Raw genomic sequence first — 18,364 nt, 5'->3', positions numbered from 1 at the left:
GCCATTAAATTGTTTGATTAATGTTCCATTAATAATTCTGATTTTATTTAAAAAAAAAAGAGGATATTTTTTAATTTTGTTGTTATGAAAGTTAATTATAGAAGAAAAGTTCAATATTCCACTTGATTATATTCGGATTCATTGTGGCCCCCACTCCCCCAAATAGAATCTAATCGAAATCAAATCTTACAAGCAACAACAATATTTTTTAAAAAAATAAAAAATCTCATTGATTTTTTTTAGTTGTTTCAAACTTCATTTCTGAAGTCTTTGAATGGTAGGTGGGGAAGGTCTGAATTTTGGAGAGCAAAGCTTATTTTATTATTTGTAAAGCTAAAAATTAAAGAAAAAAAAATAATCTTTTGGAACATTCCAAATTGTAATAATTTTTAAAACATATTCGACAAGACGAAAAACACATTGTGATTCCTTATTTTTAAAGTGCCTACCATTCTTATCTGAAAGTTAGGACCCAAGGGACTATTTGGAGGAAGGATATATTTTTTTTTAAATTCTCATTTTTAAAAAAAAATAATTAAATACATTTTTGGTTCAGAATTTAAAAAATAAATAAATATACGTTTGGTAGATGAAAAAATTCAATTTCAAAAATTGAAAAGCACTTTCTAAAAATTTACACTTCTTTTTTAAATATAGGCTTTATAACCTATTAAAGATATAATGAAATCCGTAATTATTTTTATAATCAAATAGCATTAAATAAAGATAGTTATTTGAGCAAATGGCAGCGTGATACGAGTTACCAATTTCATAGGATGGTGTTGAGAATGTGGCCCACAAGACCGAAGCTTACCATTGGACACCTGGTTCATGCAATTAAGAAGAGGTCGACAAGAAGAGTAGATAAGATTGGGTAGGTTTAATTAGGTTGGCGTGGATGAAAGCAACGTCACATTATATATATAATTTTTTTTACATCTACACCCTCAGCCTAGTCACTTTAACCTGCACGTCTCGTGAGGACCTTAAATTTTTTAGTATATTTTTTTATACATAATACTATAACTTAACTCTAATACAATCAAAAAATATTTAAAAAGTATGAAATATATAGTTGCCCATGAGGATCGTTCATCATTTGTATGTGTGTAAGTGTGCAGTCTGCACATCCGTGAGTGTGTCATTCTGTGGACGTCTGAATAAATTTAGGGCGTCCAAAAATTAATTGAGATATTCGACTCACTTTTGAGTGCCCTAAGTTTACTTAATCGCACATGACGGATGTGCAGGTTAAAAAGTTCACTAATGGGTTAGCATAATCTGCACGTATCAAATGTCTCAAATGTCTGATCAATCAAAGTAAAATTTACCCAAGTGATAAAATTTGACCTGTGCGCATAGAATCTCTTTTTGTTACATATTTAAGAGTGTAACCGAAACATTAAACTCATTAATGATGATTTTATAACGTCTCGACAATAATAGCTGATATTAAATCCACTAATGATGATTTTATAACGTCTTGACAATAATAGCTGACATTAAATCTATTAATGATGTTTTTGTAATGTCTCAGTAATAATGGCTGACATTAAATACATTAATAGTGATTTCGTAACGTCTTTGGCAAAAATGACCGATAACCCGGTCATTCATTACAGTCAGTGGTGAGCTCTCCTATATAAGGAGGCTAGATCTTAAGCAAAGAAGGAAGTGAAAGCAATAGCAAAAGAATTCCTCCACCTTCATTCCTTGATTCTTTCCTCTCAGTCGTGCATTTGCTCAGCTAAACTACTTGTGATAGTATTCAGGTGTGTTGGGGTTCAATCAAAATCCCACATTGGAAAGACTTGGTAAAGATCATGGGGTTAAAAGAATGCATGATATCTCCATTGACGTGAGACCTTTTGAGGAGAGCCCAAGAGCAAAGTCATGAGGGCCTAGGGCCAAAGTGGACAATATCATGCTATTGTGGAGATATGTGTACATCCTTTGGGCACAACAAGGTGCGCTCTCAGTTCACCACAAACAATCAGTGCTTAGTTGTGTGCATGGTTCTATAGTTATATCCTGAAAAATAGACGACCCGAGAGAACCTCGAAGTATAATCGAAGGTGAGGCGAATCTGTTTCAAGGAAACTGCTTGAAGCAAGCCTCGACATCTCCTGACTTAGAGACACAACTTCCAAACTCCTCTCAGCATCTCCCTACTCGGTGACTTGGCTTCTCGACTCCTCTCGACATCTCTTGACTCGGCGTCCACTCGAGAGTTCGTACTCGGACTGGGTAGTAGACAACCATCTTCTAGAGAATCTAGCAGCTCAGCCTGACTTTCAAGGCCGACAATATGAGATTATCTACTTAAGTCATCTCGATAGATAAGTTGGAATTGATCTTATGTAATTTCAATTCAGCTAAATTTTCCCTCTATCATCAGTAACAGATTATTCAACAATCTTGAAATACATTCTGTTCAGTTGAGATGACCACAAAAACAGTTGAGATACAATAGACTCAATGTTCTAATCAACTACGAAAAAATGCCAGAGAAGTTCATTAGGTTGAACTTTAAGAAGTGATAGTAGAATATGTTCTTCTACTTAACCATACTTAATCTGGCTCAGTGCTTTACCGAGGGTACACCCAAGCATGTTGATGTTCAGACTATCAGTGCAGTAGAGGCATGCACTCATTCTGAATACCTATGCCAAAACTATATTCTCAACAGTCTTGTTGACTCGCTATATAATATGTATAGTATAAAGAAAACGACTAAAGAGACGTGGGAGTTCTTGGACAAGAAGTACAAGACGAAAGATGCAAAGACTAAGAAATTCATTATGGGTCGATTCCTAGACTATAAGATAGTTGACTCCAAGATAGTGATCGGCCAAGCCCAGGAGCTTTAGGTGATTCTGCATGAGATTCACTCAGAAGGTATGGTGCTGAGTGAAACCTTCTAGATGACAATGTTAGTTGGTCCTAGGAAGATCGTACCGGTTCCACTGTACAAAAATTTTGTACAAGTGTCGAACCTTTCCTAAACCTATTATGTTCTTTAGAAATTAAATTCGGAATCGCAAACGGAACTTAACATTATTGATTCCAAATTTAACTTATCTGTTCTTAATGGTTTAGACTTGAATCGCAAGCGGAACTTAACATTATTGACCCAAATTCACCTATGTTATAAATTCTATTAAATATTAATTTCAAAAATTGGCTCTCAGGTCAAACATGGCGAGACACATGGTCGTCTTGGGTATGGGAGCATCCACCACTGCCTCCACAAAGTCTCTTAACGAAATTCAATATTTAATTTCCTAAAATAACATTAGGTTTAACCAAAAAGAACAATCGAATCACAAATTCGAAAAATAAAAAAAAAACAAAACCTCGAATCACAAATTCGAAACTCTAGAATCATATGTCTCTTGTGTTTGGAATTCATACAAAGAAAAAACTAGTACGATGCGGAAAATAATTACTAGTTATACCTTTCTTTGTATGCAACGACCTCTTGATTTTCTACTGTGTTCCTCTTCTTATCTCGGTGTAGGCAACGATCTACCGAGATGAGAACCACCCAAGCTCTTCTTCTTCCTCACCAAGTTTCAGCCACCAAGACTCCTCCAAGGATGCAGAGGTTCGACCACCACCACCAAGCTCCAAGGGATGCAAGAAACAAAGACTCCTTTTTCTCCTTCTTCTCCAAGCAATATTCGGCCACCTTCCAAGCTCCAAAGGATGAAGAGTTTCGGCCAAGGAGAAGAAAGAAAAAGGAGAAGGGAAAACTAGAAGGGCCGACCACACCACCAAGGAAGAAAGGGAGGAAAAATAGAATAGAGTTGTTAGCCATGAAGTCACCTCTACCCCCTCTTTTATAATCCTTGGTCTTGGAAAATAAGGAAAAATTAAATAAAATCTTCCTTATTTTATTTGCCATGAAAACAAAATTTTAATTAATTAAAACCAATTTCCTTTTCTTAAATCAAGTGGTCGGCCACCTCATAATCCCAAGGAAGGAAAGTTTTAACAAGAATTAAAACTTCCTAATTTGTTTTAAGAAATTTTTAAAATAAAATTTCTCTAATAATTTATCCCTTCATGGTTGGTTATAAAAAGAAATATATAAATTAAAATTTCTCTATTAAAATATGTGGATGATTTCCAAAAAGGAAAGCTATCTCTAAAATTAAAATCTCCTTTCAATTTACAAATAAGGTAAGATATCAATTCTTTTCTTAATCTTTTGTAGAAACTTATAAAAAGAAATATTTAATTTTAAAACTCTCTTTTAAATCATGAACATGGTTACATAAAAGGAAAGTTTTCTCAAAATTAAAATCTTCCTTTCAATTTACAAATAAGAAAAGATATCATATCTTTTCTTAATCTTTTGTAAAAAGTTATAAAAGTAAAGATTTAAATTTTAAACTCTCTTTTAAAACCATGAAATTCACATAAGAAAAATTTTTAAAATAAAATCCTTTTATTGTGGCCGACCACCTAAGCTTAGACTCAAGCTAGGGCCGACCACCACTTGGTTCATCCGAGGATTAACTTGGTTGACCCTTTGCTTGGGCTCCAAGAGAGGCTTGGCCCGCCACCTTAGGATGTGTATAAAGGTGGGTATAGGTGAGTATAATTCTCTATATACAAAATGTTGGTGCAATATCCCTTAGGTCAAGGTTGACTGATTTGACCAAGCTTGAGTCTTGGTCATAGTTTCGATGTTTGACAATACATGTAGACACATGGACAATGCAGGTGCAGTTGTTCATATGGGGAGATTCTGATCAGGGACTGATCAGTGTGAATGAAGAAGAGTCAAGTAGGTATACCTGACTGGATGGAAATCCTGGTGAGTGAAGCCAGGTGAAAGTCCTAGTGAGTGAAGCTAGGCAGATGAATATCCTGGTGAGTGAAGCCAGGTGAAAGTTCTAGTGAGTGAAGCTAGGCAGTATGAAAATCCTGGTAAGTGAAGCCAGGTGAAAGACCTAGTGAGTGAAGCTAGGCAGATTGAAAACCCTAGTGAGTGAAGCTAGGTGAAAGTCTAAGTAGGTCAAGAGAGTGACCGGATACTTGGCATGAAAGAAAAGTCCAAGTGGGTCAAAGGGATTGACCGGACACTTGGTGAGGGAGTCCTAGCAGGTCAAGGGAGTGACTAGATGCTAGGCATGATGTACCAACAGGTTAAGTTTGACCGGATGTTGGTTTGGGAGGTTTGGGACTTGGTTTTGGGCAAAAACCAAGCTCTAGATCGATCAGTGGATCGATCCAGGCTATGGATCGATCAGTGGATCGATCCAGACCTTTCCCAGCGAACAGAAAGCCTCTGGATCGATCAGTGGATCGATCCAGAGGTCCCAATCGATCCGTGGATCGATTGGGACGCTGCTGCTTCGCGCGATAAGCGCTGGATCGATCTGTGGATCGATCCAAGCGTTTTTCCAGAGCACAGAGGTGCTCTGGATCGATCCGTGGATCGATCCAAAGCCTCCCCGATCGATTGGGAGCAATCCAATCGATTGGGATCCGACCGTTGCGTCGTATTTGAGCCGCAGGCGAGCGCTGTCTTCGAATTAACTTCATAGATTCATTTCAGATCTTCACCAGCTCCTCCACAACTCTTCTCAAGCTCGAGATCGCCAGTTCTTGAAGGTTCTTGGAGGCTCTTCCAAGTCAAGAGGCGGATCAAAGCAAGAAGAAGAAACTAGGGTTAGGGTTTTTGCACTCATTGTAAGCTTGTATTTCTTTACTACCCTTTCTTATTCTTGTATTGAGTCTTGTAGGGCTTCTCCGCCCTTGGTAGTTACCATAAAGGAGAGTTTCATTAGTGGAGGGTGCGTGCGTTGTGTGGATCCTTGGATTAGTCACCTCCCTTGGAGGTGGATACCAAGTAAAATCCAAGTGTTAGCGTGTTTGTATTTGTTTCTTTGTATTTCCGCTGCACATCCTTGAAGAAACAAGCAACGCCGAGCAACGAGCACGCGAAGAGCTATTCCCCCCCCCCCCCCCCTCTAGCTACTTTTCGGACCTAACACAAAAGGCTACGATAGGGACCGAGAGGAGGAATTGGTTTTGGTCTCCCGATGAAATTAAACTTTCCGTGTTCGCCCCGAACACCCAACTTCATTTCATCAATAATAATTCATACCACTAAATAATTATTATTGAACTACCGCACCAATCCCAAATTATATTTTGGGTTCTTTCTTATTATGAGTGTGTTAATCTCCCTGTGTTTAAGATGTCGGATGTCCACTAATTGATTGAGTTACTGACAACTCACTTTAATTAATATCTTAGTCCAAGAGTAGTACCACTCAACCTTATCGTCATGTCGGACTAAGTTCACCTGTAGGGTTTAACAATACAATCCTTATGAGCTCCTCTTGGGGATATTATCAACCTAGATTACTAGGACACAGTTTCTTTCTATAATCAACAACACACACTATAAGTAATATCATTTCCCAACTTATCGGGTCTATTGATTTATCGAGCTAAATCTCACTCTTTGATAAGTCAAAGAAATAAATACTAAATATATGTGATTGCTATTATATTAAGATTAAGAGCACACACTTCCATAATAACTAAGGTCTTGTTTTTTTATTAAGTCAGTATAAAAAGAACTTACCTTAAATGATCCTACTCAATACACTTAGAGTGTACTAGTGTAATTTATTAGTCAAGATAAACTAATACCTAATTACTACGACTATTCCAACAGTTTGTTCCTTTCCATCTTAGTCGTGAACAATTGTTTATAATTTATAAAGAACTGATAACATGATTTCTATGAGTGACACCACTCACCATGTTATCTACAATATAAATTAATTGAACAACTACACTTAACAAATAAATGTAGACATTTGACCAATATGATTCTTTTATTTCAAAATAGATGTTTACAAAAAGCTAGGCTTTTAGTATACACTCTAACAATCTCCCACTTATACTAAAAGACTATGTTGTCATATATCCTGTCATACATCTTATTCTCATCCCTTCAACATACCCATCAAAAACTCTTGCCTTAAGAGCCTTAGTGAAAAGATCCAAGTTATCATCTGATGCAATCCAAGCGACAGTAACTTTTCCTCGTTATACGATATCTCATATTGGGTGGTACTTGCGCTTTATTGTGTTTACTTGCCTTATGGGCTCGTGGTTTCTTCGAGTTTGCTACTGCACCACTTATTATCACAATTCATTGTAATAATTTTGGCAAACCAGGAATCACATCTAAGTTCATAAAGTTTCTGAGCCATACAGCTTCTATGGCTGCCTCAGAGGCTGCTACATACTCAACTTCTATGGTGGAGTCCGAAAAATAACTATGCTTAACACTCCTCCATTGTTATGGTTTTACCTCCTAAAGTAAATACAAAACTCCGAGATCGACTTACTATTGTCCCTATCTGATTGAAAGTCAAAATCCATGTAACCCACAGGGATCAAATTATCTGCCTTGTAAACTAGCATATAATCTCTAATCCCTCTAAGGTACTTTAATATATGCATTACGACAGTCTAGTGTCCCGGTCCTGGGTTACTTCAATATTTGCTAACTATGCTCTGGGCAAAACAGATATCCGGTCTCGTTCACAATATAGCATACATTAGGCTTCCGAAGCATAAGGAACTGCCTTCATGTCCTCTATCTTCTTTGATGTCTTTGGAGACATCTCTTTAGATAAAACTACTCCATGCCTTAAAGGTAGAAAACCTTTCTTGGAGTCTTACATGCTAAAAACGAGCTAGGATAGTGTCGATTATGAAGCTCGGGATAAGCACAACATTCTTTTCTTGTGATCCCTATTATCCCGAGAATATATGTGCATTCTCCTAAGTCCTTCATATCAACTTGCTTGGACAACTATACCCTTACTTCTGACAATACTTTGATATTGTTTCCAACTACCAAAAATGTCATCTATGTATGGTACAAGAAATACCACCACGTTTCCATCACACTTCTTGTATACACAAGACTCATCCATTCACTGAATAAATCCAAAGGTTTGGATTATTTCATTAAACCGGATGTTTTAAGACCTTGAAGTTTTGTTTTAGTCCATAAATAGACTGATTGAGTTTATATGCTAGATACTCTTTGCCCTTTGCAATGAATGTCTCTGGTTGTTTTATATGGATGCTTTCATCAAGACTTCTATTAAGGAAAGCTGTCTTGACATCCACTTGCCAAATCTCAATAGATAAAAGAATCCGAATAGACTTAAGCATGACTACTGGTAAAATGTTTACCTTTTTCAACAAGTCTTGCTTTGAAAGTTTCCACCTTCCCGTCTGTCCCTCTTTTTCTATTATAGACTTATTTTCACCCAATGGCTTTTACACCATTTGGTGGTTCTACATATATTCTAATATTGTTATTCATTGCTCTTTGCCAAGATGTTGCATCCTTATCTTGGAGCGCTTCGTCATATGTCCATGGATCAGGTTCATTCACCAGGGATCAAGTCCAAAGACTGATCTCCCAAAACATGAATCTTTTAGGTTGCCTAAAAACCCTCTCACTACAACGAGGCACTGTCTGCATTGTGCATTATTTATGACACGTGTTGTAATTTCTTGTGGTATCACATCTTGTACAGTTGGTACTAGATTAGACGTGTCCTTTATTATTTCCTTAAGAATAAATTTACTTATGGGCTTGTGATTTATTACATAGTCCTCTTCTAAAAATCGGACATTGATGCTAACCATGACCTTCTGATTTTTAGGACTATAAACCTCTTTTCATTTCTCTAGGATATCCCTCAAACAAGTGAACTCCTGTCTATCTTATCAGTGTCTCCCTTCAGCACATGTGCTGGAGTACCCCGAATCTGAATATGCTTCAAATTAGGCTTACGCCTATTCTGCAATTCTATGGGAGTAGAGAGTTCTGACTTAGAAGGTACTATGTTCACTTCCGTTTCCAGAGTATATCCTCAAAATGAATTTGGTAATTCTGAATAACTCATCATCGATCTAATCATTTTCATAAGAGCTATATACCTTCTTTCTACTACACCATTCTGTTGGGGTGTACCAGGTGCAGTTAGTTGGGATTGAATCCCGACTTCTGACTAAACTCTCCCAAGAGGTACTCGCTACTACGATCTCACTATAGTGTCATGATACTTTTACTTTGTAGTCACTCCACATTAGCCTAGTACTCTTTATCAAAGCACTTAGACTTGCGGCGCATCAAGTAAATGTACTCGCATATCAAATAGTCGTCTATTAAATAGACGAAATATTCAAAACCACCTCTTACCTGGGTAGTCATAGGTATACACAAATCAGAACGAATCAGTTCCAACACATCTTTGGCTCTTTACCCCTTAGTTTTAAAAGCTCTCTTGGACCCCTTCCAATAAGATCTCCCGACTTGACGACTTGGCTTCCCAACTTCACTCGGCATCTCCCGACTCGGTGTCCACTCGGGGAGTCTGCAATCGAATTGGGCAGTAGGTATTCATCTTCCAGACAATAGAGTAGCTCGACCTGATTTTCAAGGCTGATAATCTGAGATTATTTGCTCAGGTTATCTTTACAGATAAGTTAGAATTGATTTTGTGTAATTTTAATTCAATTAAACTTCCCCTTTATCTCCATCAACAAAGTGTCCAACATACCTAGTATTATTATTTTTTTTTTAATTTTCATTTCCTTTAACCTAAACTTGATACTCTAAATCCTAAAAATATTCAAACAAAAAAATTAACATTAGGTTTACTGATGGATGTATAGGATAACATTCTATATATAGAGTTTTGTTACTTACACATCCGAGGAAAATTAAAATTAAATAACACTATGTGTTCTCAGTGTATGGTGTAACAAAATTCTCTCACTATATATATAGAGAGAATTTTATTACCTTACACACTCATTCGTTAGCATCTTATGTTGTTTTTTTTTTTTAATTTTCACTTCCTTTAGCCTAACTACTATATTTTAAACTCTAAATCCTAAAAAAAAAATAGAACACGGGAGGCTCACGAGTGGATGTGTAAAAAATTGATTAAGAAATTATACTAAAATATTATAATTCTAGATCATTAGGTTAATATTGTCAAAACTCAATTATAATAGTTTTTGTATCGGGTAGTAATTCATAATTAGTGTTTACCGAACTTGTTTAATTTATATTATTTACCTATTGTTTATGTCAACTAAATCATTTCTTGTTATTTTATGTCATTTTCATTTGACAAAGATGAGAGAAAAAGCTTCCTCGATAGGGGGCAATGTTGCACTTCTGTCAAATTACTCTTCGCAACGTGGAAGGTAGAAAGTAGTCAATTTCAATGGTTTGAATACTAGTCGTAAGAGTCTAACTATAATAAGAAAAGGTCGAGTAATCTTTAAGGAGGATGCAATATGTCGTTTGGCCTACAGCTTTAGGGTCGGTTGAGTTGATAACCCTCTATGCCACCTTGATACAAACATAACTAAAGTTAAAGAGTAGACAAGACCCTAAGATATACAATTAGGGCTATAAATAAATCAAGCTGAGTCGAGTTTTGGGATGTTCAAACTTATTTGATAAGATAACCGAGTTGAACCAAACCGAACTTAAAATGAACTAAGTTTTTAAAATAATTGTTCAAGCTTAATTTGGTTTATTTTTTATGAGTTTGAGTTTGTTTGAAGCTTGACTTGAGCTTGGTTTGTGTAGATATTATCGAGCTCTCAATTCAAACTTGGTTTGAACTTGCTTCGAGCTTGGTTCGTTTAAATGTTATCGAACTCTCAATTCAAGCTTGTCGATTGTTTGAAATTTTTAGTTGTTTGATTTAGTTATTGAGCTTGATAATTTAAATTTATTTATTTATTTATTTTATTATTTATTTAGCATATTAAAAATAGATTTATTAATGAATATACTTCGTGAACATTGTTCATAAACGTTATTCACAAACGTTAACGAGCTGAACACATATGTGTTCAAGCTTATTTGCTTATCTTAACGAGTTATTCAAGTTTCTTTGTTTAATTAATCTTATATATATTGAACGAACATAAACAAGCTCTTATCAAGTTGAACACTAAATTTATTCACGAATGCTTGATTCATTTATAACCCTATATATAATCACTTGTTTGTCATACTAATAATATTACTAGTTCTACTTTATTGATTATCAAATATTTTATTTTTGAAAAATTATTGTGCAACACGATCGCAAATAAATATTGCACGGATAAATTTATATTAATTCTTCGAGTCAAATCTAATAAAAGTGTAGGGCATGATTTTGAATGATTCAAACGGAATTGAAAGAAAATATGTCGCTATATATGCTTGTAATATTGCAAATCATGTTAATTTTTTTTTATGACTTGTGTTGCTATCTATTGATGTTGACGTTGGATTAATTTCTCTTGCTTGGCTCGATGATTGCGGTTCAATCACAACAAAACTCAGGATTTCACATGGTGATGCGAGCAAGCAAATGAATATGTGTCCCAACGGAAGAGGCCGTCGACTGCCGTCTTCAATTGGTTAATTCTTGCCCAGGTGTATTGTCTCTTGGATTTAGTCAAATTTGGCTCGGAGTAACGGGGAATATCTACAATAAAATAAAATAGTGAAAATATGCAAAGCAATGATTTAATGAGCAATATATAAATATACATACAGAGAGCTTATGATGACTATGTTAAATTTTGGACTTATAATTTGTTTTAGTCAAAGTTTGTTATCAAGCTTTAACACGTAGAGATAGATGACGGAATAGAAGGGCAACCGGAGTCAAGTATCTCTTCAATTGAGATAAAAGTTCTAGGATAGAATAGTTGTTGCAATTATTGATTGAATGGGCAGCGTTAGCTAAAGAGGTGAATGGCGTACTCGTAAGGACGGTACCCAAGGCAAGCAAGATTTAAATGATGATATCTATGGTACATATGATAATGGAGGCTTATCTCTGGCAGCAACAACGACTAACCTGTCACATTCACGGATCAAAAATTCTAAACATCAACCAAGATTGAATAAGATTTTAGGGAACCCATTTTCGCTGCTACAAGGAACCGTGTGGTTTTTTGCTATGACGAACAAGTTTTTAAATGCTACCTAACACGGTGGGTCGAGTACATGTTTGCGCGCATGCATGCGCAAGGCTTGATCAAGCCAATTAAAGACAGAGAACGAAGCTCAATTTTTAGTTTCACATCATCTTGTTGGCCTGACCCATGTGGTTTCTGAAGTGATGCTATTTCCGTAGTACACCTCCTTGGAGGATTCATCCCAATACGCCTGCAACAACACAATCACATCAATAGCTGACCGACTGAAAGAAACATGCTACCGAATTTGGTCGAAAGTGGTGAAACAGGCATAAGCAACGCATTTTTAAACGGTCATTGGTTCCTGTTACTTGGAACTCGTGTCCTTGAGCAATTTCTAACATAGCTCTTAACTGACACCCATCTCATTTCATTTCGAGATTACAATTAATTACTATGTAATAATATTTTTTTTCTTTTGCCTTTCCCCTTTTTTGCAGCACATACAAGTTAAGTCATGTCCATATAATTTTAATGTTCTAAGAACCAAGGTAGGAAGAAAGGAAACAAGATGAGGTGGAGTAGACAAACCTGCCAACCAGAAGGAAGATCTTTGGACAGTTCCGTCAGATCAGGCAGCTTTTTTGCATTGTCAGTTGCTGCATCCGAAACAGATTCAACCACATCAGATTTGGCAGCTTCAACTCTCCTTCGTTTAACCCGTTCCCGCCTGTATACAAGATTGTCATTCAGCTACAATTTCAACCAACGCAAGTACGATGGGGGAGAAAATAATGACGAAATTCAAATTTGTATCACTTTAGCATGAGACTGGAGTCAAAAATCACAAACTGTAGAAGGATAATCAGTATAAAAATAAAAACGTCAAACATTGAAAATTTGTATCCACTCCAAAAGAACGGGTTTAAAGCATAAAGCCATCAAAATTCAACAAAAGATACATAGAAGCCTCAAAATTTCTATAATCTTACTAATTGTGCAATTGTGGTGTTCAATCGGAGCAGCTTTTTAATTCTAGGCCTTAAGAAACAACATACCAGTCACCACCTAAAGGAAGGAAATTTGCATTATCTTGAGCTTCTCCAGTAGCAATCTGACGTGCATGCCACTCCTGCATAAATTAATCAATTAACATCAAATCGCAAAGAGAGAGAGAAGAGGGATGTGTGTGTGGTCGGTAGGAGGTGGGGAGACGGAAGGGAAGACAGACATAGACAACAATAATGCAAATTAAGCACACCTTTATTTCCTTCTGACGTTTCTTTTCTAAAATTTCAAGAGCATCTACAGGTTCATCATCATCATCGTCTTCCCCATGCAGTTCCTCTTTTGCAGCCTTCCACTGATGAAACAGACACCTATATTGTTAGGCAAATACATACATGCAAAAGGGAACAAAAAAACACAATCTACATTCAATTATCTCACAATATACTCGTGCACATTTTAACTTACTTTATCCACCAAGCTGGAAACCTTCTTATTAGACCGCAAACTTGGAGCAACTGCAATGGTGGCCTTCCTAGTACGTAAAACTGAGAGATGATATCATTAGGTACTATAGGCACAAGAAGAAGAGAACTTGGCAAGCAATGTGTGTACATTCAACATTTATAATGAAGCAATCAAATTGTTACTCAGAAGTGAGAACCTTTTGATTTATTTTTGTTGGAAACTGGAGGAGCAACCATGGTGCTTCCATTCATTAAATCCTTGCTGGCTATTTGCACACCAGATGTATCAGAAATTGCTGATAGGCTACTCTTACTAGTCTCTTTGAAAACAGCAGAAACATCAGAATCATGCTTTCCTGGTGATACAGATTTGTTTGCAGATTCCATAGAAGAAGGCCCAACTGATATTGCTTGATTCAATGAGGAGACATTACCATAACTTACAGCGCTTGCTTCAACATAAAAACCAGTTGATGCAGTGCCAGAAACAACAGGTATGTGTGAGACAGACCCACCAGAAACATCATAGTATGTCATGGGTTCAACTTGATTGACATGTACAGCGATTTCAGGATAAGTGCTTGATACTACTGGTTCATAATATGGCTGTGGAGCTTCAACAATTTGGGATCCATCACCTTGCATATAATAGTTTAGGTTTGTCACCTCACTCCCATTAGGAGCATAATAATTGTAGGAAGGAAGAACATATCCCAAGCTATACTGGTCTTGGGGAGGCGGAGGCAAGACATCGGCATAAGGTGGAGGGTATGATGGTTCAGGTGGATCTTCTGGCGGAGGTGGAGGAATTACTTCATTATCAGGAGGTGGGGGAGGGATCCACTCTTCATCTGGAGGTGGTGGAACATTAGGCTCATCAGGATGGCTTACTGAAGCTGGACCCACCTGTCCAGTTGGTTCTACTGGAACAGGAGATTCAGTAGTTTGATATGTTGGATGAAAAGCAACTGTCTCATCATCCACCTCCATCTCCACATCCATATCAACATCCTCAGTGGGCAGTTCAGCCTTGATTATGGAATTCACAGTTTCCTCACATATATTGGTCCTCACACCAGTGAATCCTAAGCATGCAGTGTCTTCATTTTCGGGCTTTTTCATATCAGGCTCAGTCTGCATGACATTTGTGTCAATATCAGGAATGGAGCAGCGGGTTTCACCATTATATAAAGTAGTATTCTCCTCAACTATTCTAGATGGTCCTACATTAACAACAGTACTTTCATCAGGAATAGAAGAAACTTCTGCACCAGCAATGACAGACTCTAGCTGCTTGAGTTGTGTCTCAATATGCCACCAGAATGGAATCAGAGATGAACCATATGAGGAAAGTGCTTTGCAATCAGATATCCTCAACTCAATCTCCTTTGCAATCCATTCATGTCCATCAACACAGCTGTGAAACACAAAACATCAGCTTTCTGATAAGAATAAAAATTATCTGATAAAATGGTTATGTACGCATATCAGGAAAAAAATACTATAAAAAAAAATAAATCACAAGTCATACCTAGGGAGTGTCTTCAGTCTATGCAATAAATTTTGAGCATATTCCACAAGTGAAGCAGGCTGAACATCTGTCATTGCATAAAATTCACTGATCTTTGTGGTGTGTTCTGCTTCATAACTTGTCAGATCTGCGGAAGACCTTGAATAGTCTAAAAGAGCATTGCTAGTTGCCTGTTTCTATAAAAAAAATAGTTAGTTAAAAAACATAATTATGTAGCAGCACAAACTTAAATAGCTAAAGCATATACACTCAAGCTTGTCAATTGAGCTGCAAATACAACCTGTCCATTTGTATTTATCATCTCCACAGTTCCATATGGTTCTATGCTGCTACTAATCCCACCATGCATGTTAGAAACTGGTATGTTTGCTTGCAAAAGAACAGGATAATTCACTTGTCCTTCAACAGTGGAAGAAAGATTGACACCATTTGTCGGAACTTCAAGTGACAATCCATGAGGTACCTCCCATGAAGTCTCTCCTGTGGCAGTATTCCAATAATAATATTGATTGCTCTGCTCATGCATTACAACCTTCCAACTTCCTGCCAAATCACCAACAACTTGCATTCCAGAAGCATCAAGAACTGGTTGGCTTTCAGGAGCACCTTTGCTAACTTGAGCAGCAGTTGAAGCAATATCACTTTCTATGGTATCATTAGACTCAATATTGTTTGTGTTCCCCAATTGGCCATCATTAAGGCCAACAGCATCATCTACATTATTTGTTTTGTTTTCAGCAATAACATCTACAGATACAGTTTCCTGAACATGTTGATAACTAACAGTTAGCAAAATATACAGTTAATAAATACAAAAACTTCAAGACATTATACATGAGTTAACATGAAGAAGAGTCTTGTTCCCCTAGAGGAACAAGAAAAAAAAAACAACACAAACATTACTTTTGTCAGCAACTTCCACATTATCTTGATGTTCATTGCTTTGCTCAACAAATGGATCTTTCAATACACTAGTGGAATGAATAGAATAGATTCTAGGCAGAAAGAAAAATATCATAACAGTGCATTATATGCTGCACAAAAATAGTGCTACAGGGATACAATTACATAGTTTATGATTTTGAAGCATAGAAATGTCTCCCTCAAGCACATGTATCGAGAACAGTTATCATGCCCCAGATGTGATCCACATGACCACCATGCATGCAATAGCATTTCATATTGAAAAAAACTGAGCATCAGATCTGGTTGATATATCAGCACATAGTGAATTACCATGTTACAGTGTGACCATAAGAGCAGACTAGAAAAACTGGAAGGATCACAATACCTGCACCAGAGGATCAATTGATACATTCTCTTCAGCACTCTGAATTGGATGTTTGCTGGACTCTTCATCCAATTCATCATCACTATACTGCTCAAGTAACGACAAAGGATTTTCCTTCTTCTTACCTGAGAAAATGGAATTAACAAGTAAAATATCTCGGAAATAAAGAAATAAAGCTAAAGAAAATGCCTGAAACACACAATACTAAGCCTTTAGCTATGCAGTAAGCTAGTAGTTATAGAAATAGTATAATTTTAATGAAAAAATATATAAATGTCCAACCACCTGACAATCATAAAACACATGTCAGCAAGTACAAACCAAATAAAGCTAGAGACATACAAACCTCCACATCTAGATGCTGCCAAAGGATAATAACAGGTAGGGAGTCATTCAATTCCCCTGTGGCAGCCCGATCTGAATGACTAATGATGTTCCCACACCTCAGCCACCCTACAGTCTCAGAACCAGACATTTGGTGCATACAACAAGCGTGTATAAAATTTCCAAGTTTCCACCAAAAATATGCTGTGGCATATCTTCTCTACATAGTCCATTTAAAATGAACTCATGAAACCCACCTGAAGAAGATGGTGAATTGGGAACCTCAGCTTGGCAGTCTTTATCTGGATCCTCTCCTACTTCGTCATGTACAGAACTCGTCACCATCTCTCCTACAAACAGAAAGCATGATGAATATCAAATATAGCGATTTATCAAAGAACTGAAAAAGCTTCTCAAGCATTATAGCATTGTAGAATCACTTTGCTGATTTAGAAGATAACCAAAAGGAACTTTTCAGAAAAAAAAAAAAAAAGAGCATAAGCCAAAATCATGATATGGCATATGAATCTATCACATAGCCAAACAAATTTTAAAACAAGTTCTGCAGAATGCAGGCACAATAAGCTATAATGTGAAACAAAGTATAAAGGCAACCATTTTGTACTAGAGTATGCTTACAAAACAACATCGAGGCAAAAGTATCCCGCGTGGCAATAAAGATTAAAAAAAAAATCATAAAATGCATATTAGATGCAAGTTGCAACACGTTTAGGAACTTTTGGAAATTGTTCTTAGACAAAAACTTTTATAAAAATGGAATATATGCTATTCAGCATCCAACACATAAGAGCTATTTTTGCTGCACAACCAGACATATTTTACTAGTAAACACTATTAATCCGTGACAAAGAACCCGATATCCATGGTAAATCTTGCTTGCTTCTGATTTCTGAGCAATAAATATCGAAGGTCTGGCCAATCACTCTAGAATCCTAACGATCCATCACTGAGTCCCCAACCATTTTTTATCAAAAAAAAAAAAAGTGACGCTCAACTCAAAATTAGGAACCACTAATATATTTAAATCCAACACAATAGAAGAGAGGATATTCACAGGAAGATAGAGAGGAGGAATACCGGAGGGCTCGGCGAACAGATCGAGCTTTACTCGCCGGCTCGCCGCCTTCATCGCCGCGAGACGGCGTTCCTTCCTCTTCCCCATCGATCAACAGGTTTGAGTGACAACCAATTTGGACAAATTTTGGAGTCCTAGGGAGTCGCCTAAGGTTATCGCAGAAAGAGCGGATTGATTTGAAAGAGGCGAGATGGATGGTGCCCTAATTCGAGAGAGAAGATGGGATTTATGAGAGCATCGAGGTGTAGTATAGATGTCGTACACGTGTTTTACACCATTAAATATTCATTTAAATATATGAGCAGAAATGTGAAGTACGTTGAAAACACATTAAAATAATAAATTCTTTAGAAAAATATATGAATAAATATAAAAAAAATTATATGCATCAACTTTATATACTTTTAGGGTTTAGTAAGTATAAAAAATTTATATGACTTGTGAAAATAAACTTATATAAAAATTATTGTATATAAATTTTCTATAAGAAATTTAATTAAGAATATATATATATATATATATATATATATATATATATATATATATATATATATATATATATATATATATCTAAATTTAATAAATAAAAATTTATGCATGGCTTAGTATGTGTAAAAATTTATGTGGTATGTATACATGACTTATTT

The 18,364-nt window shown here is 36.3% G+C and overlaps 1 protein-coding gene across 2 annotated transcripts; it reads right to left on the bottom strand.

Annotated features, from left to right (window-relative positions):
- Positions 1 to 11,965: 11,965 nt before the first annotated feature.
- On the bottom strand, positions 11,966 to 17,940 carry LOC121997139. 2 transcript variants are annotated; one of them, XM_042551401.1, is made up of 11 exons: positions 17,720 to 17,940; positions 16,879 to 16,971; positions 16,298 to 16,422; positions 15,287 to 15,769; positions 15,007 to 15,182; positions 13,673 to 14,892; positions 13,477 to 13,556; positions 13,262 to 13,363; positions 13,059 to 13,132; positions 12,592 to 12,730; positions 11,966 to 12,250 (listed from the first exon to the last, which is right to left on the bottom strand). In XM_042551401.1, the coding sequence occupies exons 1-11, from the start codon at positions 17,802 to 17,804 to the stop codon at positions 12,167 to 12,169; spliced, it is 2,661 nt and encodes an 886-aa protein (XP_042407335.1). In that variant the 5' UTR covers positions 17,805 to 17,940; the 3' UTR covers positions 11,966 to 12,166. The 2 variants fall into 2 exon arrangements, with proteins under 2 accessions (XP_042407335.1, XP_042407336.1); XM_042551402.1 differs by having other exon boundaries at positions 15,007 to 15,176; positions 17,720 to 17,939.
- Between the last annotated feature and the right edge of the window lie 424 nt (positions 17,941 to 18,364).

The sequence above is a fragment of the Zingiber officinale genome, chromosome 6A (assembly GCF_018446385.1).
Source record: "Zingiber officinale cultivar Zhangliang chromosome 6A, Zo_v1.1, whole genome shotgun sequence".
In the NCBI taxonomy this organism is placed as follows: Eukaryota; Viridiplantae; Streptophyta; class Magnoliopsida; order Zingiberales; family Zingiberaceae; genus Zingiber; species Zingiber officinale.
Note: the sequence above shows the minus strand (reverse complement) of the source record. Positions and strands in the feature narration are given on the sequence as shown.